At 37.0% G+C, this 17,799-nt stretch overlaps 1 protein-coding gene across 2 annotated transcripts in view; it reads left to right on the top strand.

The window, feature by feature from the left end:
• Window positions 1–12,651: 12,651 nt before the first annotated feature.
• Window positions 12,652–17,799, top strand: part of LOC138696515 (prostaglandin reductase 1-like) — a 38,239-nt gene continuing 33,091 nt past the window's right edge. The window contains exon 1 of one of the 2 annotated variants that reach the window (XM_069821573.1): window positions 12,652–12,728. In XM_069821573.1, the coding sequence (XP_069677674.1) occupies window positions 12,712–12,728 (17 nt within the window). In that variant the 5' untranslated portion in view covers window positions 12,652–12,711. The remainder of the gene's footprint in view (window positions 12,729–17,799) is intronic. The other variant, XM_069821572.1, reaches the window with a different exon arrangement.

Here is a 17,799-nt window from a genome sequence, read left to right as displayed (position 1 = left end):
TAGTGAGGCTGCTTCTGCTGCAGAACAAGGGAGGGTTCCGATTTTTAAGCCTCCAGGAAAGAAAGATAAGTACACAAAGTTCAACATCGAAATCATGGATTGGACGATTTTCGTAAAGACGTTTTGTGCAGAACAGTTCTCACATATTATAACGAAGGACAGTATTCCAACAGAAAAAAAAAATAACAGACATGAGAGAGAACATTAATTACTAGGATTCAGTATCTTCTATGTGTAACAAAATTAAGAGCGTTGGTTTCAAGTATAGAAAGCAAATTATTGTTTTGTGAACTGTCTGAAGACAAGTCTGAACCTTATAAATAACACCAATAAGACATTACTCATGAGTCAACTAAGCCAGCAGGTAATGAGGTAGGGTGGGCAGTTCCTTTCCCTAGAAGCAAATTATAGTAGGAAATTCATACTGGAAAGGGAAAACATTGTAACTCACATTAAATTTCTTAAGAAGTTACATCATCTCAAAGCTTCAGGATACAGTCATCCTCGATCATCTGCTTTCTAGTAGATGGAACCTGGGTTAACCTAAATCATCCTAAAATATATTTGGCAAGACTTCAAAGGCAATGGTGGTATGAAAGTCCCATAGACGAAAGGAAGCAGACTTATCATATGCCATGCAGAGTGGAAATTACTGGTTTCATACCCGAAATGAGCCACTGTGCATGCCACGCCCGCATTCACAAGATAGCAAGTAATCTATTGAAATTGTTGTAGTTTCGACTGCTGATGTAGCCCATTTCGAAAGCCATTAGAAAATAAGCTGGTAGAATTCATGTTCTGGGAATAATAAGTTAATTAAGTAGTAAAATATCACTGCAATCGAAAACTATTGGGAATAAATTTGAATAAGGAACAAAAAAAAGTTTCCTTCTCAGACAGGATTCGAACAACGAAAGTCTTAGTTATTGTGGCTCTGGAGTGAACAAGGCTCTGAAATCAGCTACAAGGGTCAGTCAGGGTTTTTTTTGCCACTACTGTATACTCTTTAACATCTATGGTAATATCTCGTGTTTAGGATCCTTGGGTGTATCAGTAGGCCATTTTATCTATTGTTGAGTTCCTGTTTCTATTGTGTGTTATAGATCTTGTGTTCATGTAATTGATTTTAGATCTTGATTAATATTTATGACATTGGTGATTGAGGCAGTGGTGAATCATGGCATATAAATTTACAGTCCGGCATTTGCTTTTGTGGCTGAGGGAAATCATGAAAAAAAAAACTCCAATCAGAATGGTCTACTACGCGATTTGAAATGGATGTCCCAAATTTGAGTCTCAAATGTTATTGTCTGAGCCAACTCGCTCGGTTGTACCAAACTGTAATAGCATGTTGTAATAAAGTGCAAAAAGTACTCTATTGCAAAACAAGTGTGTATGATAGTTGGAGCACGAGCGAAACAGTGCTCCATTCATACCAATTCTGTAAATAGATCAGGGCAAATCTTCCTTTCTTTGCTGTGATACAGGGTAAATCTATCTTCACGAACAGACCACTCTAATGAAATGCATCTCATGCAGCCAGTTATAACCCTTTTAATGGATGCATTTCCTAGTTCGCTTATAACTACGGGGCGGATGTTGATGAAAAGTCATCTTCTTATTTTTCACATTAGGACGATGCCTATTAATATAGAAATCTTTTCTATGTTTATATCAACATAAAAAAGTAATTTTTTGACATTTTTTTTAATTAATAGGTCATTTTTTATATTTTTTTTCAGCATTTTTTTGGTTATTTTTAAAACTTTGAAGAACTTTCAGATCACTTAGAATGCATTTTACCTTCTTCTTTACCAATAGGTCTGTTAAATCATTTTGTAACCAAATAGGTCAGTAGTAATTACCTACTGAATAACTGAATAATAGTGAAATTTGAGTTTTATAGTTTGGAACAGACTCTAAAGTCCATCTCTCATTCCACTGACAGCTTCACTTCACACAATGGAAGTAATATAAAATGCTTGACAGCAGCTTGGTTTAAGTGAGGACTTTTGTAGGTACAAAGGTGTCTTTAGAATTTATGTTTGGAAGGGGGGAAACTTTCACCATGTCCTGGATAGGATGTTGTGTCCTCAACATGGTTTGGAAGGGATGTCTACTGTAGTTAACAGTATTTTTAACACAAAGATTTCAAGAAATCCATGCTGCGCCCACAATTTGTTTTGTCATTCACACTCCCTCATCTGGAAGATCTGATAACAAAAGTGAAGCGCGGAAGGAGGAGAAGACGGAGAATGAAGGCACTGACATGGACCACTTCTGATTGAAATACATTGTAGACCCTCATTAAAATCTATAGTTTTCCCTTAAAACCTTCATTTTGTTGCATGCCCTTTTCCTTTATCTTAGCCAAATTCCAAAAGTTGCCTCCTCTCTCTGAGATTTGCAGGGCAGTCGTTCAAAAAAGATACAACTAATTTTTAAGACATTATAGTGCGAGTATGGTGAATAATATTTAAATGTCATTTTCTTTTAATTTCATGTCACTTTTCCATTAGTTTAAGGACATTTTAATGATCATTTTAAGTAGATTTTTTAGGTCATCAACATCTGTCCCCTACTTATAACCCTTTCATAAAAGAAACAGGAATATTTAAGATGGGCAGGTATCGAAGCTAAATAATTTAGTAGTTGATAGAGCGTCGTTAAGTAACCAAGTAAAAAAAATGGACAGGTGGGTCACACACATTCCTACAGGAAAGATCTTTCTCAAGATAGTTCGGCCGACAGCCAGAAAATTTAAAATCCCCCACAACATTAACCTTCATGTCCATTTTCTTTCACTAACTTATTGTGTTTTATTGTTGCCTCTAAACATCGTTCATCTGCTATGCAATCTTCGTATTATTTAACTTTCTCACCTAAATGCTTATTGAAATCATTTACTCCAGCTTTTATCGAAGTTGCATGACTCTTAACAGTAGATGGGTAAAAAAAAAAAAAAATACAACAGTATTATTATGTTTGTCACAATAGAAAGGAAATGTCTTAAAACCTGCAAATAACTGGTTTCGACCTGCCTGAAAGCTTTCACAAGCTCTCGCTCCCTACTAATCTCTTGCTATTCAGACTTGCCTAAAAGGGGCACAGGCCAAGTGAGGCTTCCCAGTCTCCACGTGTACAAGTGCATGATATTTTATCAGTGCTGAAAATGGGTTGGTATGAATGGGTTTATGCTTACAGAATCTGGGAAACAAGTCGGTATGGTATACCATTAATAAGACTGATAAAATGTGAATTTAATATACCTTTACATCAGATTACCATCCATTCCAGACAGTTCATTTTATTTTATTTACTTTTAATCACTATGAATACAAAGAAAGATCCTTTACATAGGTAAGTAATTTTAATGGAACTGTTATAAATAACTTTTCATATAGAGGACCAGTAATTTCTAGTAATTCAGGATGGACATGATACGAGGCGTGTTCTTAAAGTAAGTTCCGTTTTCAATTGCAGCCGTCGCATCGCTGCAATCGTTATTTTGCGCATGCGTGTTTTCTTCTTCAGTCCTCAGGCAAGCTGTGCATGCAGTTTCAGAGCTTCAGTCCGTGTGTGTGGTTAGTTGTGATCAGTTGAAATGTTTAAAGTGATCGAGCACCCTGCCGACTGTGAGATGCGGTCTGTTATCTGTTTCTTGAATGCGAGAAACGTCAAACTAGCTGACATTCATCGTCAACTTTGTGAGGTGTATGGTGATGATGCCATTAGTGATGGAATGGTCAGGAGATGGGTTAGGAAGTTCAATGAAGGCCGCGTCTCTGTGCATGATGAGCAGCGTACCGGTCGGCCATCTTTGATCAGTGACGATTTGGTGCGTGCTGTCGAAAAAATTCATGAGGACAGGAGGTTCACAACTTCTTCGCTTTCCTTGAATTTTCCACAAATGTCGCGGAGTGTTCTCTACAAAATTGTGAGAGATCGATTACGATATCGAAAATTGTGCTCACGGTGGGCACCTGAGATGGTCACCGAGGAACACAAAACCAAACAAGCTTCCAGTGCATTGAGCTTTCTCACACGTTACAGTGAGCAAGACGATTAATTTCTTGACCATATCATGACAGGTGACGAGACTTGGGGTGTCTCACATGACACCTGAATCGAAGCAGCAGTCCATGGAATGGAGGCACACTGCATCGCCAAGGAAAAAGAAATTCAAACAAACCATGTCAACACGCAAGATCATGTGCACTGTTTTTTGGGACAGAAAAGGAGTCCTACTCATCGAATTCTTGCCTCGGGGTGAAACCATTAATAGAGAAACCTATTGTCAGACCTTGAAGAAGCTCCATCATGCAATTCAGAACAAGAGACGTGGGATGCGACCGACGGAGTTGTGTTGCTTCATGACAACACTCGGCCGCACACAGCTCGTGACACCCTAAATCTCATCTCGAAATTTGGCTGGGAACAAATTGACCATCCCCCCTACAGCCCGGATTTGACTCCGAGTGACTTTCATCTCTTCCTGCACCTCAATAAGTTCCTCGGTGGTCAACATTTTGATGGCGACCATGAAGTGAAAACAGCCGTGCGGGAGGGGTTTGCATCGCAGGCGGGCGAATTCTACAATGAGGGGATAGAAAGACTTGTGCCACGACTCGATAAATGCCTCAATAATGGTGGAGATTATGGTGAGAAGTAACTGAAGTGTGGGGATACAATGCAACAAAAATGATTTGTAAATATCTTCCCATTTACTTACTATACCCTTTTGGAACTTACTTTAAGAATACACCTCGTACATATTCTTATTTGACCCATGAGAAGTGTGAGATCCGTGTCTATTTCAAATTGTTACACTACACAATCATGCTAAAGAAAGCAAGTGTAGGAAGCTGTGGTTCTGTTGTGTTTCAGGATAAAACGTTGACTGTGAGTCCTGTTTCACAATGTTTACAATCTTTGTAAATTGTAAACTTCTGTTTCACAATCTTTGTTTGCAGTGGCGGCTCGTGGGTATTGGATTCAGGGGGACTGCATACAAAAATAAACCATGCAACTTACATTATTTAAAGATTAGTTTCATATGCCTTGTCTTGTAGGTTGCAAACTTTAGAATCATCTTATTATTATGTCGTTTAACATAGTTTTTACAATGGAAAACATAGCTAATGTGGTCAGTCTCTCTTCTCTCATCGTATTTGTGAGATGGGATTTTACTCTCTTCAAACACGAAAAGCAACGTTCTGGTTCAGAAGTTGTCATTGGTATGGTGATAGCTATGCGTAGTAGTTCCACAACTTCTGAAGATGAGGCTTGCTAGTTCTCAGAAGAAACTGCAAGAGCTTGACTGCGTCACTGATATTTCTGAATTCTTGTCTCTGATACAACACAGTGAGTTCCGTTTTTAGTTTGTCTTTATCGAATACTGGAAAAAGCTTCATACATACATTTAGGTCATTTTCAGAAAATGAGCTTTTGTAGCATTCAAATTTTTCTTGACACAGAAGAGAAGATAATATCACATGATCTATGAACTGTTAGCTTGTGTGATAATGAGGTCACACACTTCCTTGGCTGCCGCAACCCTTGTCTGAATCCCTTCGATCTTACGACGCTTTTTAGGGTTTTCATTTTCACAGATCTCGCTGCACATCTGTGCACTGTTCGTATTGTCTATATGGCATTAACAAAGCTTGATATGCAGAATCGGCCTCGGTAGCATAGTCGGTTGCGGGTTCGATCCCGGCCCACGTCGATGGTATTTAAATGTGTTTAAATGAGACAGGCTCATGTCAGTAGATTTACTGGCATTTAAAAGAATTATGCGGGACAAAATTCCGGCACACCGGCGACGCTGATATAACCCTTGCAGTTGCGAGTGTCGTGAAATAAATCATAATTTAATTTGTTTATATGCAGATTTGAACCTTAGAAATATCTAACTGGCAATGTTGTAATTGGCTGTATAATATATCTACATGATAGATACATCAATAAATGAAAAAAACTGAGCCAGAAATTGAATTCAGGATCTTCAAGAGTACGAACCAGGGCGTTTGCCTCATTTATTGTGTTGTTGTTAGATGTTTCAGATTCCATTATGGTTTGAAAACATTCTAGCAATGGCTCCTTCTTCTCATGAACAGCATTTACTGTTCTTATTTTAAAACTCCATCTTGCTGCCCCAGTTGATGGAATTGTCTTTGAAACATTAATCTAATACAGACTGTGTGGAGATCGAGAGAAGAAAGCAGGAATACTGGATAAATTAGCAAAAAAATATGCGGGCTTTGTAGGCTATTTTGTTTAGCGGCTCTTTTCATTATGAGATTCAACTGATGGGAACTTAATTTCACATTTCTCCTAAATTGTTAAGGTACTGAACTAAATAGACTGTAAATATTGTACAGAATTAAACATTGTTGAACTTGTTATACTCACAACATTGAAGAAAATGTATTTAAAACTGCGCGCTACTGACAAACTGCTGCAAATTTTGCAGCACCTGAAAACTCTGCATTCACGGCGAGGGGCTAGCAGGGGGAGGGATAAAACTACGCACAAAGCATCCGAGACGAGACTGGCAACTCCAGGGGAGGAAGTGGCTTCAACAATCCGTCCTTGTCTCTCGTTTCGCTCGCACCAGGGGGGGGGGGAGTGACTTCACTAACGATTGCGTGCATGTCAATGAGACCGAAATTTTTAAAAAATTCGAGCCGCTAAATGAGATTGTGTAATAAATGTATTTCACAACATAAAACGAGACAAGAGCCACAAATGTTTGGGGGTGCTGCAGCTCCGCAGCCCCCCCTTCGAAAGCCGCCCCTGTTTGTTTGTAATGTTGAATTTTATTTTACAAAGGAAATCAAATCTTTACAAATTAAATTTTGCTCACTTTACAAGTATTCTGTTTCACAATGAAGAATAATTTTACAAACATGTAAATTTTACTTGTAAAATTAGCACATTTTCTACAATACCTCTGAGATGTGTAAAGTTTCATATTGCAACAAATTATGAATAAATACAATAAAGAAATACTTATTAAAGTAATTTTTGAGTAACTGGATAATATTAAGAATTAAACTAAAGCAGTTTTTATGTTATTAAGGAGTTCTAATGACTCAGACGAAGATATTGAATTTAGGCCTAATCAAACGAAGACGTATACGTAAAATTCTCCGGGCAAGAATTAATAACACGTTCGTATCATTGTATAAATTTAATGAAAGGTTTCGAATGAGTCCCGCACTATACTTCAGAATACCGCTTAAGTATTTATATACGAAGATTGTATTTAATAAATACTCGCACTTAATAAATAAGTTCCCTGCACCAAAAATAAATAATTCAATAATGCAATAGCGACACTGCTTACGAGGTATTCTGAAGTCGTTTCGAGTCCCGTTTCGCTGGAATCTCTCCTACAAGATATGGGACATCATATATCCAACATCCAAAAGAGAAAAGTAATGCCCTAACCTCAAAGCGAGAACTGTATTGTTTTGCATTGGATGCAGTCAGTTCCGTGGGTTAGCAGGTAAGCACGGAATTTCTAAGATATCAGTGTGCAAAAGTACGCACAGGGTAGTTGATGTTGTTAAAACAGTTAAATTCGGGGCAGTTTTTTGAGCACCAAAATGTTATTTACTATAGCACAGAATTTTTATGCTGCTGATGGGATCACTAATGTTTGAGAGGTTAGGGATGAAACATTAATAAATACTGATGGATCAACACAAAAAATTAACCTGATTTTGTGTTTAGACATCGTAATTATTTTATCAATTGCATATTTGTACGTAGACCAAATCTGTTATTTACTTATTTGACTGAATTTTGTGCTAACTTTGCTCATTTAAGTAATAGACGTATTGGTATACTCGACCAATCACATCACCTGAAACTCCATTGTCGCCAATATATAAAAATCTAAATACTTTTAATTTTTTTTTAACAATACTTCATATATGAATCAGCAAGCTTAGAATAATCTATTTTAGTTCAAAATATAAACATATGTATCGATAGTAGTAAAAATACAGCGACTTCAGCTCTGCACCTTAGCGATTTTAGTAAACTGTCATTGGCGATATTGTGTAACCAATAATGCGTATTTGTAAATTTCTTTAGCTGATTTTGTAAAGTTCGTATAGCATTGTGAAACACAATTTACAAGCATATGTAATCTTTTACTTGTTATTTGTAAATTGTTAATTTGTAATTTGTAAGGATTGTGAAACGGGCCCGGATAGCATAGTCGGTATAGCGCTGGCCTTTGTGCTCGAGGTTGTGGGTTCGATCCTGGCCCAAGTCGACATGTGCTTAAATGCTACAGGCGCATATCAGTAGATTTATTCGCATGTAAAAGAACTCCTGCAGGACATAATTCCGGCACATCGGTGACGCTGATATAACTTCGGCAGTTGCGAGCGTTATTAAATAAACCATAATTTTTTTAACAGTCATTAAAATATTGACGAGGACCTTGACAAATGTTTGTGATGGGGCACAATTTCTATGGGGGGAACCTACAACAGAGACAAGATTTTCTTCACAACATAGTACAGAAAATGAGAGATAGAATAAAGACTGAAGAAGTGAATGTTTTGGAAATTGAAAAATTGGAAGATGAACTGGAAAACTATAGATGTTTTTTTAGTTGGTTATTTAACGACGCTGTATCATCTACGAGGTTATTTAGCGTCGATGAGATTGGTGATAGCGAGATGAGGCTGAGGATTCGCCATAGATTACCTGGCATTCACCTTACGGTTGGGAAAAACCTCAGAAAAAACTCAACCAGGTAATCAGCCCAAGCGGGGATCGAACCCGCTCCCGAGCGCAACTTCAGATCGGCAGGCAAGTGCTTTAACCGACTGAGCCACACTGGTGGCAAGTAGATGATGGTTTGGACATGCTATGAAGTTCGGTGATGTAAGATTACCTGCTAAAGAAGACATTGACGTTAAAAGTTAGTGAACAGAGGAAGACCTACGATGAGGTGGAAAGATCAGGTGAAACATGATGTGGAAAGAAGAGGAAAGTCATGATTGGAAGTAATAAACGAGAATATTTGGAATCGTCCAGAAAACTGGAGACTGATATCTCATATTCGACCCCACAATCGGGAATATGCGAATGGATTATGTTTAAGAAAATGATCTTCGAATAACAGGAATCACTTCTGTTGCAATTTTTTTTACAAAAATAACCTAATATATGTTTTCTCAGGGCCCTTAAATTGCCGTTATTTGTCAAAACTCAATAAGTGACGCTACTTTATGACATTTCTTATTTGCTGCTGTGATGCTTATTCATATTCAATTTTCACAATATCTGCATATATGAGCAGGGTAAGAATACTTCATTTGTACACACATATATATATATATATATATATATATATATATATATATATATATATATATGTATAGGTCATTCGTTCACTTCACTTCTCTTCAGTTTATTTCTCGATGCCCTATCAGACTTGTCTGCCATTGAGTTTAGCGTCACTTGTTTATCGATTTATATTGTAATTGGGAAAGTCTGCTTGAGTTGTTGTTTAGTCATTTGTCCGAAGACAGGTCTGAACCTCACAAATGACACCAACAAGGCACCACTTATGAGGCAACTAGGCCAGGAGATAATGGGATTGGTGGTCAGTTCTTTTCCTCCTCCATTGCATACATCGCCGATTAGCTACATATTACACTAATCAGACTTCAGATGCATACAATCAATTTATTGTTCTTCCTCTGAGACATATCGTCAGAGTAGTAATTCAAAATTTGTAGTATAATTATTATATTAATAGTACCGACGTACCACATCCACAGGTGACTATTTGAAGAAAAATGTAAATTAATAATGGATGATGCACGATAATAATGAACATGTTTGCACTTTACGGAAACAGACGGATGAGTGCATACGAGGTCATTACTCATTCGTTATCTCATGAAACCAAAATGCTTGCGTGCGCCGTAGCAATAACGTAAGAACCTTATGATGAGGGTAAGCAAATACTCTATAACAATAATACTGGAAAGCTTGCCTCTTTAGCATTGCAAGCGGCGGCGAAAAGTGACTGTGCTGCTATCTAGCGGCTTGGATTGTTTACACACTTCTTCCGGCGTGGTAGGTTACGTGAGGAAAAACGGAGAAGTGTTCATTTGATGTCAATAAAAGATGCAAATCTATAGTTTTATTTAGAGTCACAAGGTTCACAACATTTTAAATTAATAAGAAGTTACAAAGTTATTGGAGTATAAATGAAATGGAACAATTCTCGTATTTTCAAATGTAATTATGATTAAGTTGTGCATGACTTTAGAAACTTTTGTTCCTTGGCTAATGATTATCCATTTTATTTTTGATGTAACAATTTACTAGCACATTGAAATATTTATCAGTGAAGATACTGGCACAGTTGCTGCTTTAGGGATAAAGCCTGTATCTTGTATTTTATCTTTTACATCAAGCAGATGTGATTTTAAGATTTCTGCAGGCATTGTATCTTTTGATAGAAAATAAATTACACGTAGTTTGCTTTAAAATTTTGCACATGCCTCGAATAATGAAAACCAGTGCTTGGTTTGCAAATGGTACTGCTGAAATTTTTACGTCAGTTGAAGTCTGTTGATTATGCCTATCTATACCCAATTCAATGAATCCCTCAAAGTGTCTGCTTTAGCATTATAAGTTATGTTTTTCTTCAAAGGCATTTCATCTTAAACAATAATAGTTATAACCTTGTCATTCAATGGTACAATATCGGATTTTATTTTTAATAAATAATTGTAGAATGGTGCGATTTATACCGGGCCTATATCAAATTCATGAAGTCAATTTTTGAGAGATCTAACTGTTGGTAAACATAACTTTCTTCCTAGATATCTTTCGTCTTGAGGTGAACATTAATGGAATGTTGCGGCAAAACGTTTATCGTAACTGGAATATCGTTTCCCCATTTCCTTCTTTTTAAGCACACTTGTGACTAATGAATTCATCATCTTGAACAATTTTAATTAAATCGGCATTTGGACTTGCTGTGTTTAGAGCTGTCATCTCCGGTTGAGCCAGTTTTTATCTTTTAGGATTTCATGCATCGTAAAAAAAATCTTAATTTAGTGAAATATTAATAACGCCTTTAAAATATAGGAGTAGGCAAATTATTTGTCCGAATAACTACCTGAATCACTTATTATGAAAAAACATGAGTCCACTTTCTTCACAAAATCAACAATTCACATTTTTATTTTACGCATCCCAAGACACACTATTTGGATAAAAAAGTAAAGAATTCCAATTTTTATATGGAGAAACTAGGCTATAAAGAAATTCTGTTTTATATGAACAATGTAAAGTAGATTTATGCAGTTTAGTATCTGTTTCAGTTAACATAGAGAATGTCATTGCTAATGCACTATCTAATTACATGATGGAGGAGTATGGTCTGTCGTTTCCGTCTAATATCAGAAATCCCGCAGCTTCCTCGATGCAAGATCTAATATGTTTATTTGGGACCTTCGTGATTCTTTCATTGTGCTTTTATTTTGACTCATATTTTCGGAAGAAGGACCTGTTAAATTCTATAATAACTATTATCTTCAGTCTGTTATTAAAACCAGAGTATTAAAAATTAACAGTCCTACGACTGATTTAAAACTTCGGTATACTTTTCCTTATTTATTACACCCTATTTTTACTTTTCCCTATTGTTTCGAATTATGGTTATTGACGTTTCATAATCAAAAGTAATCCGAAAATATTTTGTGATTTTTGTACATAATATATTCTATCCCTCTAATTTTAAATGTTTGTCTAGAACTGTTGACAGCGTTTTTAGTTAGTGCTCACATTTTGCTTATGATATCGTTTGTGTTTTGTTTTTTAAAGAAGTTTAGATAAGGACGCAAATAACGATAGTAGCTGACGCGCCCTATTAAACCTCATTAACTAAGGTCTGTCTGCGTTTGTTTACCTATATGAGCATGGCACACCTAGAAGACAAAAGCAAATAACTAGTACCGGTAGTAGAAGCAGTAATAATAATAATAATAATAATAATAATAATAATAATAATAATAATAATAATAATAATAATAATAATAAGCATCAGCATCATCTTGTAACAGAAAAGTACTACTCTACTGGTGTTTACATGACTACTCCCAATCTCTATCTTTTGGAAATCTGAAGAAAGTTCTAGCATATTTTGTTAGGCATAGTTTTTACAAAACATAGTACAAACATTTCCTCATTCAACTGACATTGTGTAGGCTACAATTATAATGAGAATAATCCTTTGGACATCATGTGTTTTTTGAAGAATAAAGCTCATATCACAGTTCAACGCGCTATTCGTCACGTCATCCTCGCTGCCTACAATCCCTGCCGCTAGATAGCACTGGCGAGTCATTCGCCACTTTTACCGTGAATTTTCCGGTATTATCATTGTAGAGTATTTGGGGTAAGTGAGCTCGCTTGCTACGAGTAGAAGCGTAGCGAGGAAGAAAAGCTTCTCAGTTCACACTCCACTTTCTTCTTCCCCTGATCCGCAGGTAGATTTCACGAGATAACGAATGAACTTGTTGCATGCTTCTCGCTTTTTCTAAACCGATATTTCATTTAACGCGCCAGTTAACATCTAGCGGCAGAATTAGAACTAAAACTACAGCAGACGACACGACGATCCGTCCAAATGTTTACCCGGCTACTAACAACTTGTTTGGGATGTGGTCATGTGGGGTGTACCATATGATCTAGGGGTGTACGTAGGTCTCTTCGTACTCTGCTCATACCAAAAGGAGTACTCCTCTTGGCTCATACGCCTCGTATATACGAATCTGTGACAGATTAGGTTTGGTTAGTTTAGGCTTTTGTTATGCCTTGCATAAAGGATCAACTTCATCTCCACAAAAAAAAAAAAAAAAAAAAAAATATTGTACGTAAATTCAACGATTTTCACTTCCAAAATCACGGAACTACTGGTACCTCAACGTTAGTTTCTTCTAAAATTCAAGCTATAGTGTCGCACTTGTTATCATAGCTTGTTATCTTATTAGTGACCTTCAGCAAGCTTAACATTACAATAGATTATTTCATAGCAGAATCATTTTGCTTTATCATCGTGAAAACGTCTATTCTCGTCGGGAATATCTTGAAGACGGAGTGACCACTTATTTAGCTGGTAAGGATCGAAATATAATTTATACTGCATATTTAAGTAATTTACTTCACAAATTCGCAAGTTTCTATGTTATCACAGTAATGCAGTTTCTGTGTAGGCTAAGGGTGCTCCTGTAGTCCTACATTTTCAGAATACCGGTATGCAACTATTGAAGATCTAAAGAGCATTTCTGGTTAACGTAAGAAAGTTCGTGGATTCCAATCTCGTTAACTACCGATACAGCCGTTTATTAGGCTTTGACGTAGAAATTTTTTTCCTCCCACTGAGTACGGGCACCCATTATGAGATCCGTGCTTAAAAAATTACAATATTTCACGTGCTTACTGTAACAACACTATGAGCCATTGCTGAAAATGTTAGTAATAATTAGGCTGTGAACTTGTGACCACGCCCATTGAACGCCACTTCTCGCTACTAGCATGAGGCCGTCGAAGTGTAGGCCTATAAAGTTAGCCGGCACAGCCTCGCTCAGTAATATCACAGTCTAGTACAGGGCTGGGCACCAAGAGCGAATTCTACTCTCTCACGGGGAGCCATATGACTTCTCTTCAACTCCTTCCTTCCCCGCCGAATACTGCGCAGCATTGATGAAGTGACGGATGAATATTAAACGTCTCCGTTTAGAGTTTGGATTTGCTCCCGGTGCCCACCCCTGGTCTAGTATATACAGTCACGAAGCTTAATACGTAGAGAATATGCATCCATAGATAGTTGCTAACCACTAGGATCGCTACTATCGCCTCATTACAGACAATGCGAAATAATACCGGCACAGTCTATTGTTCCTATAGTACGGTACCCTCAACAACTCTAGCTTCGTGACTATATACTAGACTGGTAATATCTTGACATTGAGAGCAGCTACAGACCTGTGCGACCCCTAGTCTGTTTTGTAATCTCGAGTTATGAAATATTGAAGTGGTAGCAGATACATATGATGCACATTGAGCGAACCATTGTGAAAAATTATTGTGAATTTCGGAATGTCGCTCCATATGTATATTGTATACATAGGCGGAGAGAAAACAGTTTCCTGGGGGGGGGGGGAGGGAGAGGGGGCAAAGCAAAACCATAGAATCCTGATATAACGAGATTATGGGAGACATCATATTTTAATCTCCTCGCTACATTAGAGCTTGACCTTGCTACATTATATCGGAATATGATCATTTAATAAAGGTATTGTAAAATAAAGTAAAATTGTAACAAAAAGCACAGAGAATTTTACTTTTTTTTCCTCTTGTATGGAAGAGGGACCTGAAGGCTTGCACTGCAGCCTGAGTATTTTTGTGCTTACCACTCTTATTCTGTGAATGATTAGGTAGCTGAATGGCCGCGCTCTTGTACAAGTACAGCATGCTGCACCGTGAACTTAACCCAGGCTAATGTATGTATGATGATATGTGAATTAATGATGGCAAAACAAGTCTGAGGTCTAACACCGAAAATTACCCAGCAATTCTGCTTCAATTGCTTGAGGGAAAACCCCAACCAAGTAACTTGTCCCAACCAGGATATGAATCTAGGCCCACTTGTTTCATGGCCAGACGTGCTAGCCATGAGTACACAGTGGAGGAGCAATTTTACATTTAATTTATCTGTTCATTTAAAAAAGCAAGATGTCGTATGAAATGTAAATTCTAATTATTTTATTTATACATCTCGTCTTTATGTTTACACGTTATACTGAGATCACTTTTCTTTTTCTGCATTGTTGTGCAGTATATTATTCATATTTCTCCAAGATCTGCAGAGTTCTAACACATAAGTATAGGCTGTTACAAAAGAAACATTACAGTGCTTCCATTTCTCAAATGAGGTATAGAAATTCTTATACATTCAGAAATTTAAAATAAATTTAGCCCAGACATATGGTCTGAAGACATTAATTCGTCAATTTAAGCACAGAAACTTAATCATAAACAAAAGCAAGAAAACTGTTTTGAATTCAGTATTTTCTAACGTTAATAGAAAAAAAAAGTTCGGTCAAGTTTGGGGGGGGCAGTGCCCCCCATGTCCCCACCCCATAACTCCGACTATGATTGTATACATTCCACGCTCGCGGAAGTATGTATGGATCAGAGTGCTTGAAAAGATCAAATGCATGCACTGTATATTGCATACACTCCCCTTAATTAATCACTGCCCTTGTCATAGACTCAAATCCTCTATTTATAAACCCAAAAAAAAAAAATCAAACCAACATAATTGTAGTTTAATTCCCGAACTGAGTAACGTTTTCTGGTGGGAGGGATCAGCGAAGAATATTTTTTTACGATGCTTTCCACAACTGTAAGGCAGATGTGAAGCGTCTTATCTCGCCGATATAGGCTACTATCGCGTGATTACTAGTTCATCGATGCTAGACAACCTTGGGAATTGACATCGTATCTTACACTTCAAGAGCTGTCAGGTCAGCATTTCCACAATGATAAAGAAGTACAGATGGCTGTCACAAACTGGTTCCGATCCCAGGCAGCAGACTTCTACAAAGCAGTGGTATAAAAGTTGATCCCACAGCATGGCAAATGTCCCAATTCCGGTAGGGAATATGTTGAAAAATCCCTCAATAATTGCTGTACCTGTTACAATAAATCTTTCCATGAAATTGTGTTTTCTTTCTGTAAACGGTCTCAGAGAAACTTACTTTCTGGACGCACCTCGTATTTGAAGAAAATTTGTCGTATAGCTGTTGATCCTATCTTATACGAATATATTAGCTTATGGCGATAAATTAATCTGATGAGATGTCAGCAAACTGACTAGCCAGGACTGAGCCATTGCACTGCTGCTAATTTGTGTTTTTGGCAATTGAAATGTGTGTTCAAAAGTAATATAGGTAGTATCCCATACCGCATTTTAAAAGCTGTTTATGTATTAGTTTCATTACCAACTGGCTGAATGACAGCGAAAGTGATTATGTACGAAAATATATGAGACTTTTTTATGCAGAATTTGGAATGATCTTAAGAAATATTCTGAGAACTGAAAAATACAAGAAATGGTGTGCATTAAATCATAAAGGACAAGGTGTTGAATTATTCCAAGAGTAGACCTATAATACGCCTACAAATAAATGAGTAATGACATGAGAAGGCCTTTCAGTACTGAAATGGAAAGGGACTCTAAAAATGATTGGGCAAACTGTAAATCTACGATCAGTGTTAGGCTGTTTTCAAGACTTCGATTTGAGACTAGTGTTGATCAACAACAACAAGTGAATATACAGAAGAAAAATATTTATGAACCAGTTCGCAAATACTTTAAGCACAAGTATAAAATTTGTGGTGATATTGAAGTGATACGTTTGTTTTTAGGTTCACATGGTAGCTACCATCTCAAACTTGTTTGTTGAATATTGTAAGAGATTTAATGTTCCAACCCGTACATTAAAAATGCTGGCTGTTAATGCGGTTATATATTCAGTACAATTTCTCAGAAACCACTTATATGGACAATTAACTCTGTCTCTCTCTCTCTCTCTCTAAAAAAATTATTTGTGTGAACGTGAAGTGATGGTATATTCTAATATTATGCAAAATTAGTTTGGCTTACCTACATTGGAAATTTTTATAAAGAGTCTTCCAATAAGAGTGTCACACATTTAACATGAAATAAATTGTATAAACGAAAGAGGTCTATTTATTTATTTACTATTATATTGAAATATACTTAATCCCATTGTGTATGGAAGAGAACGTCACCTAAATGGCCACTACAGGTTCATTGGGTTGCACGTATACGGGTCTTCCAATTTTCAATAACAGACAAACATAAACATTCAATTTCACGAATAACGCACGTGATATTTGGCTTGTTGGTATAAACCTGTTATTTAACATAACCCCATAAGAAGGAATCCAGCGGCATTAAATCACATGATCTCGGGTGCCAGTTAACACCACCATGTGAAATGATGAAGCCTCTGAACTTCTCCCTCAAAAGGTCGACTGTTTCGTGAGCAGTATGACATGTGGCGTCATCTTGCTGAAATGAGACGTTTCTGAGATCCACACCTTCCAATTGGGGCCAAAAATAATCCCTCATTATTGACCGGTATCTTACACACACCATACACTTCTGTAATGCATGGAATGCTTGGCGAACGGATGACTTTTTTTAATAATAAATTTTAGTGATTTCTACTCATTGTGGATTGGTGTAAATTTTCGCTCGGAATATGAGAAAGAACTTCCTGAACTCTACTTCATAAGTGCAAGGAAAGTCCTATATGGTCCTGATTTGAAACAAAAACGGACTTGTTTTTGTTTGTTTTCACTATTATCCTTCATTTTTTGCCGGTACAGTTTTTTTTTCTTTTAAGCTACTTTACACATATTTCCTTTAAATCAGCTTACTTTTATTCTCATTTTGTCTGCCGTCTTTGTCCTTCCTTTCTCTTTTTTTTATAATTTCCACACTTCCCAGCCACCGGCGTAGCTCAGTCGGTTAAGGCACTTGCCTGCCAGTCTGAAGTTACGTGCGGGCGCGGGTTCGATCCCCGCTTGGGCTGATTACCTGGCTGGGTTTTTTCCGAGATTTTTCCCCAACCGTAATGTGAATGCAAGGTAATCTATGGCGAATCCTCGGCCTCATCTCGCCAAATACCATCTCACTATTACCAATTTCAT

This window comes from Periplaneta americana, chromosome 3 (genome assembly GCF_040183065.1).
Source record: "Periplaneta americana isolate PAMFEO1 chromosome 3, P.americana_PAMFEO1_priV1, whole genome shotgun sequence".
Lineage (NCBI taxonomy): Eukaryota > Metazoa > Arthropoda > Insecta > Blattodea > Blattidae > Periplaneta > Periplaneta americana.
Note: the sequence above shows the minus strand (reverse complement) of the source record. Positions and strands in the feature narration are given on the sequence as shown.